Source organism: Notothenia coriiceps, unplaced genomic scaffold (assembly GCF_000735185.1).
Source record: "Notothenia coriiceps isolate Sejong01 unplaced genomic scaffold, NC01 NC01_scaffold00038535, whole genome shotgun sequence".
Lineage (NCBI taxonomy): Eukaryota > Metazoa > Chordata > Actinopteri > Perciformes > Nototheniidae > Notothenia > Notothenia coriiceps.
In genome coordinates, this window is record NW_011371236.1 from 120,749 (window position 1) to 144,230 (window position 23,482).

The 23,482-nt window shown below is 42.5% G+C and overlaps 1 protein-coding gene across 1 annotated transcript; it reads left to right on the plus strand.

Moving 5' to 3' along the window:
• The first annotated feature begins 1,102 nt into the window (after window positions 1-1,102).
• On the plus strand, window positions 1,103-20,480 carry LOC104968287 (caseinolytic peptidase B protein homolog). The gene is made up of 9 exons (XM_010797868.1): window positions 1,103-1,742; window positions 2,548-2,599; window positions 5,933-6,019; window positions 12,578-12,681; window positions 14,118-14,246; window positions 18,337-18,434; window positions 19,721-19,835; window positions 20,023-20,099; window positions 20,286-20,480. The coding sequence occupies exons 1-9, from the start codon at window positions 1,295-1,297 to the stop codon at window positions 20,478-20,480; spliced, it is 1,305 nt and encodes a 434-aa protein (XP_010796170.1). The 5' UTR covers window positions 1,103-1,294.
• The last annotated feature ends 3,002 nt before the right edge of the window (window positions 20,481-23,482 follow it).

Here is a 23,482-nt window from a genome sequence, read left to right on the forward strand (position 1 = left end):
ATGTCAGTGAATCTGATTATTTTAGGAACATAAAAAACAAGAATGCTCTAATGGTTCTTTATTTGTTGGAGAGAATGGATGTGTTGTCAGGTGTATACAAAAGCCAAGCCACACTGACATTTAGATGGCATTGCCGGTAAAGGTGCCAGTGGATTTATGATGGCAGAGCCTGAAACCCTCTATGATTCATGTCTGGTGAGCCACAGTTAGCCTATTGCCAGCACATAACTTAACCTTCTAGTAGATTTTGCCCATTCTTGTATATGTCAAAATGGCTTGGCTTGGATTGTATTTCAAGAATACTAAAACACATTTTCAGTAATTAGAGAATAGTGTTAAAATGACTACACTCACAACTTTAATTTATCAGTGGTTAAGAGTTTGAGGCTAGAGTATATAATTGTGTTGTCCTTTTGCTGATGAGAATAACTTAATTGTTCGTGCGACTATCATCATTAAGGCCAAAACTAAAGACATTGTTATGAATAGATGACACTGTCTGCAATGGCCTGTGAACTCAGAACTGTGCTTTGATGCCATCTGGTGGCCATGAGAAGTTGAGGGACAAGAAGCCTGCCCTGACAAAACGACTGCCTGTGCCATTAAAAGTCAGTGTTCTGTTATTCTAAGGGCCTCTTGTATACAATGAAATGCTAAAGTATCAGAACCTCTGATGGTGGACATCTCACCATAAATACAAAGTGAAAATAATGCACATTGGCATCTTCTCCTTTTAGGAAAACTCTGTAACATAGCTGTTTTTGGTGGTAGGCCTATGATTACAAACAAATACAGAAAAGCTATCCTGTAACATTTGTAAATCAAGAGGGTAGCTAGCTATAGATATGGGACTTCTAAAGTAATGGAACTTGGCAACACTGGAAACTATAAACTCTAAGCTTGTTATGCCAGCATTTTTCTTAAGGATTAATGTGTTAAATGGGGTTGTGTGCTTTTCTAAATCTGTCTTGTGGGTCTCACAACAGTTTAACTAGACTTAAATGAACATGGAATTATGCAACACAAACACCTCTTGCGGTAAACACATGACCTGACACCGAAGCTTCCAGTGAAACACCATTTCCCAAAATGCACCGCGCGTTCTGGTGACATCCACGCTACAATGAGGTGAACGGTTGTTTTCGTCTCCATGATTGAAAGTAGCTGCCTAGAAATCGAGGTTTTAACGGCTGTTACATCGGATTAACGAGGTGTCCCCGGCCCCGACTACCCCTGACATTACAGCCAGACTGAGGGTTTCATCCCCCGGGTCGTTTTCGGTCAGTTCCTCGCCATGTTATCATCGGTTCCCACCAGGCTCATTGCTCGAAGGTCGCGCAGCCTGTCACCGTGCAGCCGCGTCCTCCAGACCAGCGCGAGCGGTGCTGCGCGGCAGGGCACCCGGGAGAAACCGACAGAGAACAACCGCAACCCCATCGTGTCTACCTCCCGGGTCTCCAGGAGGGGGATTTTAGACGAGGACACCGCTGGTTCCAGTGTGAACCCGGTGGTGCAGTACCACCATCTCGCCCCAAGATGGCTGTCCAACCTTGAGAACCGCCGCAACTCATGGGCGTCTCTGGCCGGCAGGGGACGCAACAACAACCACTACTGGGAGGAGAGCGGCGGAGGAGAGGGCCGGGGGACAGGAGGGGGAGCCGGCCGAGCAGGGGTGGCCTCTGCCGGGGTGCTGTCCGCTGCTGCCCTGGCCTTCTGCCTGAAGAAAGACTCTGATAACAAAGGTAGATTTAAAAAAAAATCTTATTTATTCAAAAACCTATATAAATATCATGCACAAAAACCTTGACATCAGTGGTACACATACATATCAAAACAGAGGTACACTTTATCAGTTGTCATTGTGCTGTCTGACATAATTGTTTTGTCTTTGAGTTCAAGTGTTTTATTATCATATGTACAATAACTACTTGTTGGCTGTGAATATCTAAGGGTCCCACCAACTATGCAAAAAATTAATATGTATTAAAAACCACTGAAATAACATAATACTCTAATACATTAAATCATTAAGTTAAAAAAAAGGTACAACATAGCTTATAAACAAATAAATAAAAGTAATTGTAAATGAAAAAACTAAAAGTTAACAGGTATAGTAGTACATGTATATGTAATATGTGCTTAATGTATGTACACACAGAGAGGTGTAAACTATTGTAAAACGGTAAGTCAAATTATATAAATGTAAAGTGTCAATGGTTGAGTGAGTTCAAGAGTCCAGCAGTCTGGCCTGCAGGGTTAAGCTGTTCCTGTGTGCCAGACAGCAGCAGACAGAACAGTCTGGCTTTATTAGTGATCATTCACTTGGTATTAGAAAAAGGAAAGTAAATCGATGTCATTTATGGTCAGCAACTTTTTGAACATTTTCTGAAAAGGCACAGTTTGTTATAATGGTCAATGTGTGAATGTGAAGATAATTGGGAATTTGATTTAAAAAACAGTATTGTCATCCCTTGTTTTATATTTGTGCTCAAGTTTTCTGTATCCTTCTTCTGTAATGTTTTTCCGTTTTTGTGTTTGCATAACAAGGTGATGCTCTTCTGGAGGCAGCGAGGACCAATAACTCTGAAGATGTTGCCAGGTACCCCTCCCCCCCCCCAAAAGCACACGCACACTTCAACACCTTGCACATGCATCATCGAGCACCATAACACAGAGACACATTATTGGCTCTCCGTTGTGAACCACATGATTTAAGGAGGCCTACTTTGTGTTGTAGACATTAAATAAATGGCATGACAAGTGGCCAAATGTTGCCTTTTAAAAGACTATTCTACATGCCAGACAACAGCCATATACTACCTTTAATTTGTCATTATAGCAGTGATTGATATAATATTACTAACGCCATATGACTTGGATTTCGAGACATTAGTTTTATTGTTATATGTAATTGTAAAAATATTTGTTTGGTACGCTAAATTGAATGGCTTACTTGGCAATCGTATCTAATAATGAAAACCGTATCCCCTGCACTAATACAGTATGAATATTGTCTTCATTCCAATGTATTGAGGCAGAATCTCTGCCTGGACTACAATTAACTCAATTCCCCTGAATAAAGAAATCACGTTTGATTGAATCCAAATTGGGTTGTCACTTTTGACCTCTATTGGGCTCTGGTAAGAATATAATAGAAAGCCTTTATTTTAAATAGCTGTCATACCGGTCATCTGCTGAAGCAACAGCTAGGATCATAAAAATCCAGTTGTTTCACTTTCTGCTGTCCCGTTAAATACCACCAGGTGGAAGAAGAGGACCATCTTTTTGTGTGTGTGTGTGTGTGTGTGTGTGTGTGTGTGTGTGTGTGTGTGTGTGTGTGTGTGTGTGTGTGTGTGTGTGTGTGTCAACTGTTAGCAGGATGGATGTCACACTTAGCCACTCAGAACTCAATTCCCCCAATTAGCCTTGATTTGTGTTTCATTCAAGCGTTTGAGATGGTTTTTTTCTTTTGCTTTGTTTTACCTTTTGTTTATATTTTCTAACTCGCAGATTAAAATAGCATTGCTCCGAGTCTGTTCCAATTCCCCTGCACACTCAGAGACCGTCTACCAGAGCCACCCGAGAAAAGCCACGTCAGGCCTTTCTTTGTCCCATCTGTCCTGCTGATAATATATTACAAATTAAATTACATTACACATCTTGAGTAACTGTGAGAACAGACAGAAGCTAACACGCTGTAGTCACACGTTTGGCGTATTGACGTTTTCTTTTTTCTTTCATTCGATTTGACGGATCAGAGTAATTGGTTAGATAAAATACAGACAAACATCACTCTTCCTATTGGTGTATGGTTGGAGCAGTCATGCCCTGCGTAATAATCATGTTAATATGTGTGTGAAATCAGTGCTTGCCTTGTGTGTGTCACTGATGGTGTATCAGTGTACTGTACATTAGGGCAGCATACATGTGCTTATCCATGTGTGTCTCCATTTGCTGGCTTGGGTTACCTGTGCCATGTGGCAGATGGTGAAGGTGAGAGTACAGACGGACAGTCGGCCAGTCAGCAGCTCACAGATGTGTTAAGTGCTTTGGTTTAGTTTTCTAGAAGTGGTAGAGTGTCAGGGTGTGTCTGCTGAGAGGATGAGGAGACGATAGAGGTCTCGTTCTAACACTGACCTTATAAAGCAGTTGTGCTACACCTGAAATATTATATATATATATATATCTTGAGATTGCAATTTAACAGTGGAAAGTGTATATGAAGTGGATTTTCTGTGAGACTAACGCTTTAGCTTTAAAAGCAGGTTCCACCAATCAGGGTTCATATAGTTAATTACAATGCTGACATTTCGGGAATGGAAGTATTAGCTCTTGTATTCTGTATTTTAAGATATGTAAAGGTTAAATTAGTTAATAGCTCCCCTCCAGTTGTCTTGCAGCCAAGCTTGTGAAACAGCTTGTTGTCTCTGTGATCATACAGCCCACAGTAAACCCACATTAAAGAATGTTGTTAGGTTTGGTAAACCCATTCATAAGGTCTGGTTTCTTGCAGGATTTACAAAAATAATGGACACTCTGCTCACTTTCTCTGCCTCTTTTGAAGGCAACATTGACACGACAATGTTGAAGTTTGGTTGAAGGGCGGGTTTGTCATATCCATCTGTCAAACACTTGAAATATACAAAAAATGTCACCAAAAATACCTGAAGTGTCACTCTGTCTCTCTTGATGTAAACGCTTTCGGAGCACAGTCCATCTACACTGCTTCTCCATCTTATTCTGCCACGTCTTTGTGAAAGACTAAAGCTCTGACTTCCCACAATGCCCCTTCTTTAAATGAACCTTTTTGTAAATAAATAGCTTAGTTTGAACAAACCTAAAAGAGTACTTTGCCCTAAAAAGATTGGATATAGTTGTAGTGGTGAGCCTTTTCCTCTACCCAGACCCTGAAACTTCCCGCAGACCCTGCAGTGAAAACGGAGCCAGAGAGCTTCAGAGCTGAGTGCAGACCAGACTGAGGCCTCTGTGTTGACTGTAAACACACACACTGTCTGCCTGCTCAGCACATAAGGCGACAGAAGGATCACTTACACACACACACACACTTTATAAGGATTGTGCCACTCCAGTGCCTGATGTCATACCCTCCGGCAGGAAACTCAACACACACCTGGCTAACATACAGACACATTAACTGGTCAAGGAGCAAGTGTGTGTGTGTTTGTGTGTCAGATTAAGACAAAGATATCGGGCTGGGTTCATGCTGGTGTGTCTAACAAGGCAGCTCTTCCATACAGTAACCCAAGCAGCTGGCAAGCCATATCTCTTGTTTTAACATATGGCCATTAACATGTTCAATCTTTTCCTTATTTAAATGTGAACAAATACTCATTCTTCCATCAGTAAACCTCTGTATGTGTTCAAATATGAACAAAGCACTTCATTTCCTATTGATTTGATACCATTGCTATACGGGCATTTGTTTCTGACGCCCTCTATAGGTCGTCATAATAACTACTTATGTTGGACAAAACATTTTCCCAGAAATAATTGTGATTATCATTTGATGTCTGTTTAAGACTATTTAATTCCACTGATGTAATGATCATACTGCTAATGCAAGTACCCCTTTCCAATAATGTAATTGACTATTTGAATCCTAGGAATTATCATACATTTGAATCCGAACGTAAAAAATATAGTTATAGATAAAAGATAAATAAGAGGCCCAAATCTATTAACGGTAGGAAAACCCCGCTGTTTATTCCGGGATTATGTTGTCGACATTCTTTTGTACACAAACACGCATGTAAACACAAAGGGAGTTGTCGATGTCAGCAAAAATGATCAAGGTCATGTTCATTTATCGTACGATAAGTCAATAACATCATTATTATAACATGCCCTCTCTATATGTTGATATTAACAGTGATGTTGAATTAAAACTACTTTTTGTTTCTTTTCCCATCAGGCTGGTGAAAGAGGGGGTCGATGCAAACCAACGCCACCGTCTCGGTTGGACCGCTCTCATGGTGGCTGCCATGAACCGCCAGCACAGGTCTGTGTGTTTCTGAACAAATCGTGTGTTTCTGAGTTCTGCGATGCCCTCTCTGGTGAGCATATGTAACAGTAATGTAGTGTTTTGGAAAAGGGCAGCTGTCTGCATGAGTTAGTATGTGAGCATATGTCATCCGTGTCCCGCTCTAGTTGTTACAGTCGGCCTTCAGAAGAGCAAAGTGCGAGTTTCAGACTGACAGACGGTCTTTCCTCGTTCCCCCATCTCTCTGTCCAACAAATTAAATTAGCCTCCTGGCCCCCAGAACACACACAGCCCAGAGAGGGGCCGGGGTTAAGGCCGGGCCAAATCCAATTTACAGGCTTTTATTTTTTCTTCCATCACGACTGTGTGGTCACTTTTTTGTTTAACGGCCTAATGTGCCCGTGAGAAGCCCGATGTGAAACTCAAATATAGAAATAGTCTTCTTTAAATATAACGGTTATAGTTGCTCCCTTCTTAAGAAATGGAAACAAGAAAGAAATGCAAGACACATTTAAACCTTAATGAGAATGTGAGAGACAAGGCAAGTTTATTTATATAGCACTTTTCAACACAGGGCAATTCAAAGTGCTTTACAAAAATGAAAGATATTAAGAGCATAATACACATTAGAAACATTAAAAAATAAAAGATGAATAACACGGGTACATGAATAAAAGTTACAGTGCAGTGTTAGATGTGAATAGTTCAATTAAAAGCAGCAGCAAAAAGAAAAGTCTTCAGCCTCAGAGAGGTGTTATGTTTCTGCATTGGAATTGATTTCATAGTTTATATTTTTTATTATCAGTATTTATATTGATGTATTATTTTACTTGTATACAGTTATTGAAGTGCTTTAATTATTATTTGATCGACAGAACATTCATTTATGAGAATTGGTTAATCAAGTCAATAATAATGAAAAAGGCCAAACAGTGTCTGGATCCAGCTCCTCAAATGTTAGAATCTGATACGTTATATGATTTTAAAGTGGGTTTTTATTAGTTTGTCGTACATTTTTCAGAATCTTTTGGGACAGTAATCAATCAATGGTAAAAATGGATGTGTTAATTAAAGTAATTGTTAATTGCACTCACTTCTACTTACAATATTGTCTGTAACTCGTTCTCAGACACAGAAATAAAAATGTGCTTTCATTTTTTCACTTTTTGGTGATATTTGAGCTCCATTACATCTTTATAATTACACGACGAGTGCTGAGTGATAGTTGAGCGTAACATCTTGATGTATGTGTAATGTGTTTTTGGACACAAATGTGTGTTTGTGACTGTCTGTGTGTGCCCCTGCACTGTCCTTATAAAGTGTGTGTGTGTGTGTGCGTTATGAGTGCTATAACTCAGCGAGGCAGTGACACTCCTCTGTGTTTAATCCCGTCTTCTAACCCCCCAGTGAGCCGTCACTGCTGCAGGGAAGACAGAACATCGGTTCACACACATCAGTCATACATGTCTCACTAACACACACACGCCCATAACCACACACACACACAAATGTGGATGCAGGTGGGAATGCACGCAGAAAAACACACACAAAGACGAGGGGAGTTTATACCAAATATCTTACAGGCCAACTGCCTATTACTCAGTAACACACAACTTTATTTGCAGCCGTTAAGTGAAAACACAGCAAACATTACTCATGAGCGCGGTCTAGCCTGTAGCTAGACTGTCAGTATGGAACTGACTGTTGAATAACTTCACCTCCCTCTCTTACTGCGTATTTATTTTACCCCGGACCAGAAGTGGTAACAGTGTTTCTAGAGACAGAAGATTGACCAGAGCTGTTTCAGTGGAAGCTGAGGAGCTCGGTGTATCCTCTCTGGTGCTCAGGGGTCGAGGTGCGGCTGTGAGAGAGAATCAGGGGTGGAGTAGAGGGCTGTGTGGAAGAATTAAGGGTGAGACATCGGGGGGCGTGTGTTTGCTTAGCTTTGATCTGGGGCTAAATCTGGGAGGCGCAGGGCCTGGCCCACTATTTGCACTCTTTAACACACAATACCCATCTCCATGTCTCTTTCTCTCCCTCCATCCCTCCCTCGCTGCTTTCACGTGCACAATGAGCGCTCAGCCGAGTGAAACGCCTGTTGACCGTTCCGACCTGTCGGCCGAGTGACTCGATGGGAGGCAGGGGGACGGGACGAGGGAAAGCGGAGGGATGATGGAACGAGAGGATGAGTGGCTCGTTGGGAAGCAGAGAAGAGAAAAGCTTAGAGGTGGAGAGAGAGAGAGTGATGTGGAGTGGGATTATGGATTTGGGACCGGGATTAGCTGGATTGAAAAGTGGGGGAAATCACCCAGTGAAATATTCCTATCATTTGGTCACGATGCAAACTGATTGTGATGGTAAGCAGCCGGTTAAGTGACAGATCAAGCTGCCATACAGCAACGTTTCCTACACTTTGGTTCTCTGTACGCATTTCCTTAGGTGGGCCATTACAATATACAAAATGTCCTACCCTCAATTCTAGCCTTTGCCACATTTAACATTTATAATTTTTAAAATGTGTAAACTGCTCCCATTTTCAACAAATAAGTTATTCAAATGAAATTGTATTCATAAGAATACAATGCTGGAATTGAGGCATCTCCTCCTTGATGTTACAGCTACATACAGTAGCAACCATGCAATGATTAGGAGAACAATATCTGTTCAAAGTTGAACATGAAATATTTACACGGTTTTAGTGGTTTCAATTAAAAAAGTATGTTTCCTAAAAGCTTGAAAGGAGACCGGTCTTTGAAAACATGTGGCTTTTTTATTCCAACTGTAATTGTTTTGATCTGCATTTCACACATATAATGGGCACCTTTTATATACAATATATACTGACTTTGTTTTGTCGGAATGACACAGTCCATGGGAAAATCCAACCAAGCTAACTTGCAGCTATTTAAGTCATCAGCATCACAACGTTAAGTCAGTTTTATATGTATAGCCGGATATCACAGATCTGACAGGCCCAGCCATTAGCTCTCAATTTGGACAAAAGAAAAATGGAAAATGGAGATATCCTCAGGAAGAGAAACAGAGAAGGAAACAAAATTAATCTTGGACACACTTTAAAAAAAATTCTTTGACCAATCGGGTTCTTTGGTTGGAATAAAAAAAGAGCAGTGCGCCTCTCTTCCTGGCATCTCTCTGACCCAAGCTGTGCAGGTGTGAAGGGGTCAAGTGAGGTCCAGCGTCTGGGCCAGGTGGTCCGAGACATGGATGGTCAGTTCGGCTCAGGTGTCTATTATAGAACAGGACAGAAGGAAGTGCTCATTTCCTGTCTTCCCTCCAGGGCACGATGGGAAAATAACACCAGCCCCCGGCAGTATCACCGGTCACCTGCTGGCAAACCTCGGCACGCGCTGGAGGGTTGAATCTACCAGGAGCTCTTGCTTGTTAAGTGAGCAGCGGTCATTATTTCAAGCTTTTGGTACAAGAGATGGAAGGTGAGGTAGCTTGGGAACGTCCATTAATGTGTCCAAGTCTCAGGCATCTGTTGAAGTGTTCTCAAGCAAGACGCTGACTCCTGCTCAACTCCACGGGTGATGCTTTGAAACACTTACGTAACACTTCAATCAATTAGATTTTACACTTAAAAGAAGGAAGAAATGCAAAGAAATAAAACACAAACATCAACAAAGATTTACAGCATGAGGGAAGGGAACATATAAGTTAAGGATGTTAAGCTTACATCCACAGAGGGTCAAGACAACGGACACAACGAAAAAATTGACACTTTGGGACACGGTTGTTAAGTCAGCAGCTAGATCCTTATTTATTTGACACTTTTATGTTTCAGTCTAGCTAAAAATGTAAAATGCTGTAATTTACGGATGTTTTAGAAGTTTGTAAATGTAACTTTCGGCCCACTCCTTTTTAAATAGGCGAGGTGTGTAACCTAATTAACCCCTGCATGCCTTCAGTTTGGCCTTAAATGAGTGCTGCAGCTCTCCTCCTGAAGGTCCCAAATAAAGTTAGCCACTTGATCATCAGTTGATTAGTTAAACCATCAACTGTTTTCAAAAGCTCATTAGTTTTAGCACTTTCCTGTATAATTAAATCTCCTTCTTTCATCTTTTTAACTGCACGTCCCTCCTTTCATCCAGTCCTCCTCCTCTCCGCAGTTTTCCTCTCTTTATCCCTCTTTGTTTACCTTTCTGATGCCATGAACTCTTTTCAGACTGTCTCATTCCCTCACACAGTCCTGCCCAGCCTCGTGTGACCAACCTTAGTTTGGGTTTGTGTGTATGTGTCTCGCAGGATGCATCGAGGTGTTTGTAGAAGTGCTTGCAAAGGGTGAGAGGAGAGCTCTCTGTGGGTCACGGCCCCCCTGCTGCCCCCAGCCACAGTGATACAGTAACAAAAGGGGACCCCCCGATAGTCCTTTATACCCCCTCAGCAAGGTCAGACACAAAGACCTGGCCGGCCTGTTCTCAGCTCTCCGCTCCCACAGGAACATGTAGTTACTAAACCAGCAGCAAGATGGGCGGCAATTATATATAATTCTGTCTGTGATTTGTTTGACTGATATACTGGAATCATTTGTTCGTACGGCACACTGTACTTTGGTTTTTGAGCCTGTACTGGTACCCCAAAGAACATTTTCTTATTTTTCTAACCTTCTATTTAGGGCTTGTACTGTTATTTGACACATTATTTTCATTTCATTGACTATTTTGATTATCCATTGACATTCCAGTTGTTTTTTCAGCACAAATGCCAGAAAAGTACTGGTTCCAGTTTCTCAAACCTGTGTCTTGCTTTTTTGACCATATCTTGATATTATCATTTAAGTAGACTAAGTATCTTTGGGTGTAGACTGTAAGTCGAATGATAGAGTATATTTGAATACACCTCAGGCTCCTGGAAATAACATTTGGCAATTTTTCACAGTTTCTGCTAAATAATTCTTATTACTTTTTAAGAATCTTAAAAATTGCAGATATGTCTTTAGTGAAAAAAATAGTTGCTAACCTAATTCCAATAACCTAATAACTGATGCATACTTAAAATACTTAACTGCTTCTGTTATTGTCAATTGTTTGATGTTATTAATACATTTTGCATAAAAATATCCAGATGTATTTTTCTTTTAGAACCATTACTTTATAATACAATTGCTCTAATTTCACACCTCACCTTTAAATTGACTGTGTAATATCAGAGTTGATGCACCAAGCCTCTCCATAATTCCTGAGGTCATATCTCTTGTCAATACTCATCTTTTAACAGCAGAGCTTCTACTAAACGAGAGCTGTATCTGGTTTCTTGCTCAAGTGTAGTTGCTCTAAAAAAAGAGGTCCATCTCATCCTCCTATGAATAATCATTTTGCTCCATTTAAACCCTCTCAGGCCTCCTGCCATAACCATTTATCTGAAAATGATCCATCACTCCCTCCCAGGCTGCATTACACAGTCACAGGTTTAATGGCAGCCAGCAGCGAACTGGCAGGGTTCATGTTTCGGCCATCGCCCCCGCTCCCGCCCTCATTGGGCGCAGACTAGCGGACTAGTTTTTTGTGTGTATTCTGTGTCTCAATGTCAAAGCCATTGCACACGTTCATGGTGGTAAATGTAAAGCGTGTGTGTGTGTGTGTGTGGGAGTGTGCTCTGTAGGCGGAGAGACGGTACCTGGAATGTCCGTTGGGTCACAGTGAGTGGTGTTGCCGAGGTTCTCGTGTTTGTTCTATAAGGCGGTACGCTCCAATGAAGTGCTACATAAAAACACACAGCTCCCCCCAAAAAGGCGCCGGAAACAGGCCCGACCCTTGCCCCCTTCAATGTACACATATGTACATGTTACAAAGCAGACGACTAGAAGTGAATGAGGGGAGCGGCCATTGGGGTGTATCCACCATAACGGGACGGAGTAGAAATGGAAGTCAATCAGGTGGAAGAGTCGCGGTCAATTGAGGAATTATTTGCATCTGCGTGTTTCTTTTCGAGCTGTGAGTGTGTGAGAAACTTTGCTAAAAAGTCGAGGTTATGTTTGGTGACTTTGGTGAAACAAGTCTCCTACAAGTCCTCAATCCAGTCTGCCTTCTACTTCCTGTTACCTAAACTAAGAAAAAGTAAGATTTGAACAGAGTTGGGGAATTATAGAATACAAACTGTGAGATGATTACACTAAGGTAGCTATCCCTTTCATATGTTTGGTTGTATGAGGCCACTGAGGGCACTACTGTAAATGAGAAAGTTGTTTTACGACAATATTGGATTTACAATATTTTTGCATAAATGTGATGAATAACTTTCATTTGTTTTTAATTCACTAGAGTCACCAAAAAACGGGAGACCCTCTGATACTTCATCTATAAACTGTTTTCTTAATAGGATTCCCAGAACATGTGCTATATCAATTGTAGATAAAACAGTATAAATGTACATATTTTGGGATAGAAGCATCTATCCATATTGCCGTCCCAGAGACCTGATTACATCTTTGCTGTAAAGGCAGGGTCATTACTGAGGAAGGGCTTGGTCTGTGTTCATGTGTGCAGAGATATATGACACACGATGTAGGCAGGATAAGTACTCGGTTTAAATGTGTGTCTTTGTTGTGTGTTTTAGTGTGGTGAAGGTTCTGCTCGCAGCCGGTGCCGACCCAAACGCAGGAGATGATTTCAACAACGTTTACGACACCTCGAGGGAGAAAGGCATCCACTCACTGGAAGGTAAAAAAAAACCACACATTTCACCTCTGCGCATCCATCACGTGTGTGTGTGGTTGCTATATTACAGATATGAATCCCAAAGTGTTGAACTAGATATTATGAGACATTATAATTTGCATACACATTTGCATATATGTACATGCTTCATTTCTTCTGTATTATTTATTTGATATGTTCTGTGACAAGTAGCTGTGTGTTTTATTTGTTTTTCCTCCACACACAGGGCGATAGCACACACACACTATACCCCCCCCCCCCCACCAGGGTTTTCCAGTCTGTGTTGGGTTTCTGCAGACATATTTATATGGGATATGTATATTGCAGACATTTATATGGCTGTCAGGTTTGGGTCCACGTGGGGCCGGCGTAGCGTGGGGAAGCGTTTCCCAGACGCAGGCTGATGGATGGGCTAGGGGGGCCTGTGCGACGCTTTATTGGGTTAGCTATGATTATCCCGCCCTGTCTCTCTCTCACACACACACATGCAGAGACACTGCAGAGAGAGACCGTCGTGGAGATGGAGAAAAGGAGTGGGATGGATGGAGGAAGGGAAAGACTGATGAAGGAAGGAAAAAAGAAAGGAGGGAAGGCAGGGGAAAGAGGGTGAGGGAAGATGGTAGGGAGCAGCTGGAGACGAGCTTGAAGATGGAGGAGAAGGAGGAAGATGTGGCTGTTAGAAGGGTTGATAGAGGGAGGGAGGGATTGAAGGAAATGGGTGGCATGAAGAGGAAGGGAGAGGCGAGGAAGTCAGGAAATGGATGAGACAAAGTTATTGGGATAGAAGGGAGGAAGAGGGTGCGAGTGATGAAAGGAATTGATGAGGAAGAAGGCGGAAAAAATAAGAATGGATGATGGAGTAGTGGCACGAGACGAGTGCTCTTATGAAAAAGAGAAGTAAGGAGAGAATGATAGACTATCTCTATTATTTGTAAGGAGCGCAGCAAACGAGACCCTAAAACACAACTCACATTATTCCTATCATGTCGGACAGCTGAGCTTAAATCTGTGAAAATGAACAACTCCTGCAAAGCTGGAAACAGGAAAGACAATTGTGTGTGCTGCGGTGTTATCACTGACACACTTTCTGGAGCATCACCAATCACCATTGACTGTGAATGGATTAAAGAAGGTTATTGCAGATTTAAGGGCTAAAGAATTTCCAGTTAAGGTTGTTAGTAAATTCATCATACTAATGTCTCCAGCTCCACAAAGTTTCCTGGTTGCATCTCATATGGGAGTTGTGCCTATTCTATTTCCATCTTTGAGATTCAAATGCATTTTTTGAACCCAACTCAACGTGCTTGAAATGTAGTTCAAAGCAAACCTACAGATGTTCCTAGCAGGCTTTTTGTGTGTCTTTAATTTGTCAACCAGTGTCTTTTCTTCGTATATTTCTTGCGTCTCCTTCATGTATCGTTCTCTGTCTGTCTCCACAGTTCTGGTGTCCAGAGAGGATGAGTTCAGCAGCAGGCTCAGCAGCAGGGCGGGTTTCCGTGGCTGCACAGCGCTTCACTACGCCACGCTGACAGATGACCCCCGCACCGTCCGCATGCTGCTGGAGTCTGGTACGTAAAACCTTACCGACCCATCACTCACCCAACTTTAGAGTCAATGGATGACCTCTGTGGGTTTGGATATATCTTAGGAACACATCATCTGCAGTTTCACCTCATGTTGGTATGAAGTGCTTCTCTAATATTGAACAAAACCAAAATAGTGAAAATCTATTGCCGAGTTATAAAAGTGTTCTTGACTCTGTCTCTGATTCATGTTACTCATTCAGTTTGATTCCTGTATTTTATCTAGTGTGCAAACATTTAAAACATGCATCTGTCCAGCCCCTAGTATATATTGCCTAGATGTGTGCTTTTGTATAAAAACTATTTTGTTCCCGTCCTCAGTCCTCATTAAGGCCTCTTGCTTTTCATATGGTTTTATTTAGATGTTGGCCTTTACACTGGTTTCTGTCTTCTTAACCGCTTTTAAGGGATAACATTGTTCCTATATTTTGAATCAATGTCCAAGAATTACTTATTTTTCGGGGCAATTTATTAATTGAAGGAAACAAATGACTAATTCAAGGGCACCTGTTTTATCACGACACATGCCATACTCCTTACCTTGATCTTTTCTATACAAAGTAAATGGTTTTCATCTGCCCTTAAGAGCTGTAGGCAGTATCGTCTCCTTCAGCTTTAAAAAGCGTTCCATGTATCATCATCTTAACGCTTCCACCCCCGAGTAATATAAACAGTATTACAAAGCTCATTTGAAATTGATCACTCGTTCATACCCCCTCTCCATTCACCCCCCATTACACTCGCACCTGTCGTTGACTCAGCTCCACACACACACACACACACACACACACACACACACACACACACACACACACACACACACACACACACACACACACACACACACACACACTGTTACACCCTCAGGGCAGAGTATCCCCCTCAGTTTCCAGGCGAGCAGCTCTTAAACAAGCCAGGCCTAGTTGAACTGTGACCTGCGCTCAGAACATGCCCTTGGGGTAACTCCACAATCACAGGATGTGTGTGTGTGTGTGTCTTTGTGAGTGTGTATATGTCTTCAGTGAGTTCATATGTGTGCTTGTGCACTCAAGTGTCCATCTTATTTATTAAAATATTCATATATTCATGTATGCTTTTATCCTTTTGATATGTTTTTGAATCATAAATTGGGGATGCATTTGTAGTTTTAGGTTGTTAGGCTGATATCTTTTTAATCTAAAAGCATTTTTCAATTTTTTTTGGATCAAACATCCCAACCACCATTACTACGCAGACAAACACACACACACACACACACACACACACACACACACACACACACACACACACACACACACACACACACACAGTATTAATGTCTTGTTTATGTTTATGATGGATGGTGCATCCAAAGGCTCTGTCTGCCCGTCTCACCCCTGCGTCAGTAAGCACTCCGTACGCTTAAACAAATCACTTCGCCTAATTCGATCAAATGTTCTGCAGACGCATTTTTGAATTAAAAAGGTAAGAAATTTCACAAAGCAGAGGCATTTGTTTTAAGCCAATCTGATTAAAGACAGGGCGGGCTTTTGTTCGCCAGGCTGGGTTTTTTGCCTGTTTGGCGCCACCATCACGGGGAATAACAATCATGACATCACCAACGCATCGCTGTCCATGTGTGATTCTGTGTGATTGGGTGCATAATAATAGACTTTAATACAAGTTTTTAATGTATTGGACTATTCTTGACAAAACTGAATTTGTATGGTCTTTTATCTTAAATTCACTCCTCTTTGAGGCCCCCTATCAATCTTGTTAAACATCATAACAAAAAATCGTATAAACTGCCATAGCTTCAGGACATTATGTGGATTACGGTGTGTCTCATTGTGGCTTCATGTATGTGCAAAATGTGTGTGTCTGTATGGAGTGGTGTGTATCCTTTATCTTGTTATTTCCCTTGTGCTTGCATGCGACCATGTTACTCCACCAGCCCTGGGTTTGCTCTTTTGGCCTTAGCCGGCCCTCGACTCACATCTCCATCCATCACAGTCTCCAGGTCGCCCCTCGGGCCCCTCCTCGCCCCACAGTCCCTCGCCCTACCTGCCGAGGGTCTCTAGACTCTCTGCAGGCCCCGCATCAGGCCCGTGGCCACAGGCACTCAGTAATGGACGGCTCTGTAGGTGGTAGGAGGCCAGAGGAGACACACAGGCTCACAGACACACACAATACCGATATAAAGACACACACACACACACACACACACACACACACACACACACACACACAAAGACCAGCAGGGGCTCTCTCCCACCAGCTGCAGTGAAAGAGAGGGAGGAGGAAATAGGAAAGAGGAGGGGACTCCTAATAGGCATAACTAAAGCACTCCTAATGAAGGGATCCTGTGTATGCAAGGGTGTGTGTGTGTGTGTGTGTGTGTGTGTGTGTGTGTGTGTGTGTGTGTGTGTGTGTGTGTGTGTGTGTGTGTGTGTGTGTGTGTGTGTGTGTGTGTGTGTGTTCAGCTGGTGTGTGTGTCCGTTTGGGTGAGTGTCATTAGTGTTGATCCTGTTATAAAGTGCCATGGCCCAGAGGGGTGGCCTGATATTAAAGCCCTAAATGATGCTATTTATTATGTCCAGTGAGTGTGTGTGTGTGTATTTTATTGCTTTCCTCCCTCTTGTTTTTGTTAGGGGGCGGGGGGCTAGTGGTGTATTGTTTGCGGGATCGATAGCTTTGTGAGCAGGTAACACATTTTAGGCGTTTATCGATAATCATCACAGTGATTATCTTTGCGGTCGGTGCTCAGAACAACTGGCATCTGCAATGATCACATACACTGTTACAGTTTACCTAAAGGTAGCTGTGGAGCCCCAGGTGCCTCATCTGATTCTCAATGCACCATATAACAATCATTTCGTTTTTGGATGGGTCAGACTTTTGGACCAATTACAGGAAGTTATGGCCCGCTATTGTCAGAACAAGAAGAGAAAAAAAGAAAGAAAGAAAATGAGCCGCAGGAGCACATAGCAACCGGGGGATACCGAATGTTAAATTGACTTTCGGTCTGGCAACTTCACAAAACGCTCACAAAAATCACACTCTTTCCAATATCCAACAATGCCTACAAACCAGTCAACTGCAACCACAACAAGCCAAATCAAATGTATACCATATAAGACAAACTGGATCCACAGTAGGTGTTATTCTAAGGCCTCACACTAGTTGAGTTTCTTTGAGTGTGACTTTTAAAAAACATTGATAGCTGATGCTATTTTGGTTGCTACCAGAAAAGCGTTAAAGTCACAGGATTGCAGATGGGTACGTGTGGGCTGTCAATAATCTACTGTAGACCTCCAATACACATTTGTAATACATTACAGTTTGTTACAAAAATACTGCTTTCCTAAGGATTTTCGTTTCATTGTTATTGCATAGCTGATGCGATAGAAACAGTCACTTGTTCATGTGAAGGCACGTGTGTGTGTGTGTGTGTGTGTGTGTGTGTGTGTGTGTGTGTGTGTGTGTGTGTGTGTGTGTGTGTGTGTGTGTGTGTGTGTTGGGAGTGGTGGCACAGGTCAGGGCAGAAGGCACTGCTAACCACACTTCACACGTGCCCCTGTGACATGGTTCTTCCTCTGTTATACTTCGACGCTTTAAAGATCCGTTTAACACCATTTTGCACCGTTTGACCCCTCCTGCTGTGTAAAGCGTGTGAGTCAATGACCCCCCACCTGCAACAACCTGCAGTGTATATAGATTATATAATAACCCAGGGTGGAGGTGTGCGGATGTCGGGGTCAAAGTGTGTGTTAAAGGCACGCGTTGCAGATATGAAGCCCCCTGCAGTGTCATTGCATCGCCCTCCTGCTTCACTGCATAAATCTGTCTCAGTGACCCCTGAACCCATGTGACCTCTCACCCCTAACCTCACTCTCTCCATTGACGTTTTGACCCTCCTGCTGAGGAGATGTGTATAGTCTTATAGTAGTAACGGCAAAAAGTAAGGGCGTTATTCTTTTCTTTTTTCTTTAAACGAGGCCCTTCTGTTAGTTTGAACCTTTTTGATGAGTAGATATGAATAATTTGATTATTTGTTCTCATTTATGACCGGTGTGTGTTGTTTGCTTGCATACAGGTGCCAACCCCCTGCAGACCAATGGTTTGGGACACACAGCGCGGGCCTATGCCAAGGATGGAGAAGTGAGCACAGTACTGACGGAGTTTGAGGGGAAGGTATGACACACTCGTACGCACACAAACTCTTCATTTTGTTCTTCCGTACAATCTGTGCAGAAAGCAATTAAAACAACATTAGTTTCCATGCACACCAATGTTTTGATACTGTACTTGTTTCCTGTCCCTGAATGACTCGGCACTATTCACCCAGAAGACATCTGGGTCATTTACTTGCACACAGATGCACACTCCTCAGGAGGTCTGTGTCACTGCGCTGACTGAGTGGCAGGTGCTATTGAGGATCACATTTGTGAAAGCTGGTAAAGGTTAACTGAGGTTAAAAACATAGACTAAGCAGTGAAGTGAGATTATAAATCAACTCTATATAAGTACTGATACATAACCTGGAATTCGACGCACATACAAGCTGCATTTGTAATATATCTTCTAGTGTCTAAATTTGTATCCAAAATAGTTATTGATCTCAAAATATCTGGTCATAAATATATTAATAAAATAACCTGAGATGGATGGAGATCTGATTGCACATATTATGGCAGTAACATCCTCAATGCTTTACCAATACACTTGAGAAAACTGTTAAAAAAAAAAGCTCTAAATTGTAATTGAGTGTGATCTTCAGGCTTAAGGTTTAAACTAAACTATTCTTTAGAATCAGCTGACTGCAGGGACTCCTCTCAGCTCAGCTCTTAGTATTTTACAGGTGTATCGCAGCAGAGGTGGGGTCAGCTGTTTTTCTTAAATAAAACTGGAGTTGCCCGAAGTTATCTAGCAGCGTGACAGCAGGCCAGAGCTAAGCAAGATGGAGCGAGAGAATAAACAGCCTGCCTCCACTGCAGGGTGCAAACCTGGAGTCTGAGGACACAAAGAGGAGAGGATGAATGAGTCAGGGGGCTTCAAGACAGATACTGAGGGGGGAGTTTACGGGAAAGTAAAGGGAAGATCTGAGCAGAGCAGGAGAGGTAGAAAGAGATCAAATCAGCAGAAAAGAGGGCATTTGTTTGAGAGAAACGAAGGCACTGTGATTAGGAAAAGGGAGAAACGGCTTAACCGTTGCATTAAGAAGGGTTTCTAAATGAGATGTTTTCAGTGATAGCTTTGCAGCATTCAGATGTTCTTGTTTATGCGTCCTTTGCAGTGGAAACTGTCGTGGCAAAAAGGACAAGATGGTGATAAACAGAGTGAAGAGGGACATCCTCCAAAACACTTGAATGTCCTCGTGTTTTCTCCCTTTAGTGAATTTCCTTACATGTCTCCCTTTCCTTTTCTTCATCGAGTGTCTCATCTGTTTTCCCAATGTCCGTCTTCTTGTCTCCGTGCAGTTCCAGGAGGTGCAGGCTCGGCGCGAGGCGGCGGAGAGGCGGAGGTTCCCCCTGGAGAGGAGGCTGAAGGAGTACATCATCGGACAGGAGGGGGCCATCAATACTGTGGCCTCAGGTAAACACACACACACACACACACACACACACACACACACACACACACACACACACACACACACACACAACTCAAAGTATTATAAAGATGCTTCCACGCCTTTTTGTTTTCCTTTCTATCTTTTCTGTCTCCCATGTTTCTGTTTTGCACTCCCCTCGTTTTCCTCCCTCTCCCTTCCTTCCCACAGTAGGCGGGCTCAGACAGACCGGCGGAGGCTGTAATTGGTTAATTGTGATGAATGAGCTGTCTGTCAGGCATACACAGGTGCTGTGTGCATGTGTGTGTGTGTTTGTGCGTGTGACAGCTGAGGAGGCCAGGCTTGGAGCCGCCAGTTAACACGATTACAGAGAGAGGAGACATACTACAGACCCCCTCCTCCTCTCTTCTCTCCCTCTTTCTGCCCCCACTCTCCTCAGTTTCTCCCTCCATCTCTCTCTCATTACCCCCTAGATCTTCATCACACCCACTATTCCTCCTTCACCTTTCCGTCCTTTTCCTACTTCCACTTTCCGTCATCGTTCGCCCATGCTGTGCCCTCCATTTCCCTTCCTCAAAACGCACAGGGATGGAGAGGCGGAAGGCAATGAGATGGAGACAGGAAGTGGAAAGCAGATAGATAAAAAGATAGATGATGGGAGGAGGTAGCAGAGATGTGCCGAGAAGCACAAAGCATCGATGGAGAGAGCGAGTGTAATGCATAGAGAAGAGGAGGGAGGATGAGTTAGAGCACAATAACCCAGCAGACAGTAAAGAGCTGATATTACACCAGGCATCCACGGAGGCCATGTATTGATCCGTGTGTGTGTGTGTGTGTGTGTGTGTGTGTGTGTGTGTGTGTGTGTGTGTGTGTGTGTGTGTGTGTGTGTGTGTGTGTGTGTGTGTGTGTGTGTGTGTGTGTGTGTGTGTGTGTGTGTGTGTGTGTGTGTGTGTGTGTGTGTGTGTGTGTGTGTGTGTGTGTGTGTGTGTGTGTGTGTGTGTGTGTGTGTGAAGAAAGGGCTCTGCAGCAAAGAATGAGGCTGTGCGTTATTTTTATGATCCTGGACAGATTTGTGAAAATAATCAACTCACTCCCAAAGCTACAAGCGGATATTATAATCTCTAATATTATTCCGTACGAGCAAATACTGCAGAGTTTATAACCAACAGGAGAACAACTTTGATTTTATCCTCCAAACATACAAAAATGTGTATACATAACTACAATTATTAACATCCAAACTAAAGCTTCTGAAAATACAAACTGCTATTTGAGCAATAGTTACGTTCTTGGAAGAGGGAATCGGGGGAATTCTAGTCTTTGGCAAGGTGATGAATGATTGTTGTTATGGTGGCAAATTGTCTTGAAAGCCATAGAAGACGTCGCCGCAGTGATAAAGGAACAGCTTATTGATCTCTGGGAAGTATTACAGTGAATATATCTCTCTCTCACACACACGCACGCACGCACGCACACACACACACACACACACACACACACATTGAACGCAAGGAGAGGGATGCCTTAAAGAGGCCAGAAGCAGATGGAGAATTAATCTACAAATAATTTGTACATGTTGTGTTATGTGCTATTTTGTCAGTTTATCAAAGATGAGCCGAGCAGGAATGAGTCAGAGAGAGGAAGTAGAGATTTAGAGATGAGGAGATGGACCAGGATGAGCGGAAGGGATATACTGAGACAACAAATGAGAAAGAGATGCACAGATAACGAGAGCTGCACAGGACCAGAGTATGTCAATGAAGAAGCAACTATACATTACAACAATGTGTTTTATTATAAATATTGAATGATAAGAGTGATACAATTAGTGAAAAGCTCCTCTTATGCCACCCATCATTCTGTAAAAGCAACACAAAAAAGATACCAATGAGAGGTTTTTGAAATTGCAAATATTAAGTTAATAATTATATGATTTAGTTAAAAAGAAATAAAAAAATCACGTATAATGGAAAAAACTATTAATTGTTCAAAGTTCTTGATGCTTTGATTTATGATGAACTATCGACCATGACTTATACACTAATTGTTTTTATATCTAAATGTATCCATTTAGCAAACCACGTTGGGAAGAAATAGTTTTTTTTTCATATCTGGCATTTGGTGTGTTGTCATGGCTCCAAAACTGCTGTTTCCTCCTGAACTCCTCATGACGAACAGCTGGCCTGAAGCAAGATACACACACTCACACACTCACACACACACACACACACACACACACACACACACACACACACACACACACACACACACACAGGAAGGAGGTTAGATTGATCCAGGTTTAGCTCTCCGGGCTAAGAGTTATTGAGGAGAATCATCCCTCTGTAATCATGTTAGAGCCAACCAGACCTGCCCAACACACTGTGTGTGTGTGTGTGTTAGAGAGAGAGAGAGAGAGAGAGAGAGAGAGAGAGAGAGCAAGCTTTCATTTGTTTTTGTGTCTCCTTCCTTTCCTTGTTGTTGTCGTGAGGGTCCTCTGAGAAATGTCAATGTGCCCTTCTGTCAAAGTCGGTCTCAATCAGCTAAAACACACACACACACACACACACACACACACACACACACACACACACACACACACACACACACACACACACACACAGAAGGTTATGCTGTCATTCACACAGTCATTGATAAAGCAGACGGAGCTTTGGAGCCCCTCTTGTCACTATTCATCTCTGTGTCCATCTCTGACACACCATTTTGCTTCTCTGTCTCCTTAACTCCATCACTTCTCTCTCTTTCCTCTCTTTATCTCCTACATCCTTACTCCTCTCTCCTCTCCTTATCTTCGCTCCTCATGCTGCTCCCCTCTCTCCCATCGTCTTTCTACCTCCCTCTCCTTCTCCCCTCGTGCCAAGAATCTGCTCTTAATGATTATCAGCAATTAAAAGCTACTTTAACACTCACAACTGGTGTCTGTCGTGAAGTATTTTAGCTTCACTGCATCACACACGGCCTCTTGGATTTCAAAATGTGAGCAGGAAAGTTCTCATCATCTTGGAGAAGATGCTCTTTGACAGGACATAATACTGTGGCTGATGAAGTGTCATTCAAGTTGTGGTTCCTCTGTTCTCTTTAGCGACTTGGCCACAGCGTTCTCCTGCCACTTATGTTCTGGCTGCACTCGATAACTTGCCAAGAAATCGACACCTCTCAGATGCAATATTCTAGCTTGTTATCTTCAACTGAGATGCTAACTGTAAGATATTTATGTTGAGAACAGATGCCAGTAGTTGTTAAGGCAACAACAACTTAGGAAGAATGCATGTTGGGTGTGTGAATAATTGTCAAAGGGCAGACAAATAAGGACAAATGTTTAATAATTTTACCAGGCAGTTAAAGGTCCCATGTCATGGCCATTTCCACTGATCATAATTCCATTGTTGAGGTCTACTAGAATAGATTTATATTGTGCAATTTTCCAAACTCACATTGGTTTCTCATACAGCATCTCTGTAAACTACGTGTATTCACTGAATTTCACTCTCTGCCTTTAACGGCTCGTTGTAGCACCAATAGCTCCAGCTCCCACCCTCCCTGTGAGCACAGTGTGCTCTGATTGGTCGGGACACGTAACATGAACGTGCCGGGCGGCGGGATCCCGTGGGTTAGATGCGCGTTCATAATGCACAGGGAAATAACTCTCAGA

Coding starts and splice junctions, on each gene's coding strand:
- LOC104968287 (XM_010797868.1), top strand. CDS start 1,295: ATGTTATCATCGGTTCCCACCAGGCTCATTGCTCGAAGGTCGCGCAGC. Junction 6,020..12,577: donor GCCATGAACCGCCAGCACAG/GTCTGTGTGTTT, acceptor TGTGTGTTTTAG/TGTGGTGAAGGTTCTGCTCG. Junction 18,435..19,720: donor TGACGGAGTTTGAGGGGAAG/GTATGACACACT, acceptor GTCTCCGTGCAG/TTCCAGGAGGTGCAGGCTCG.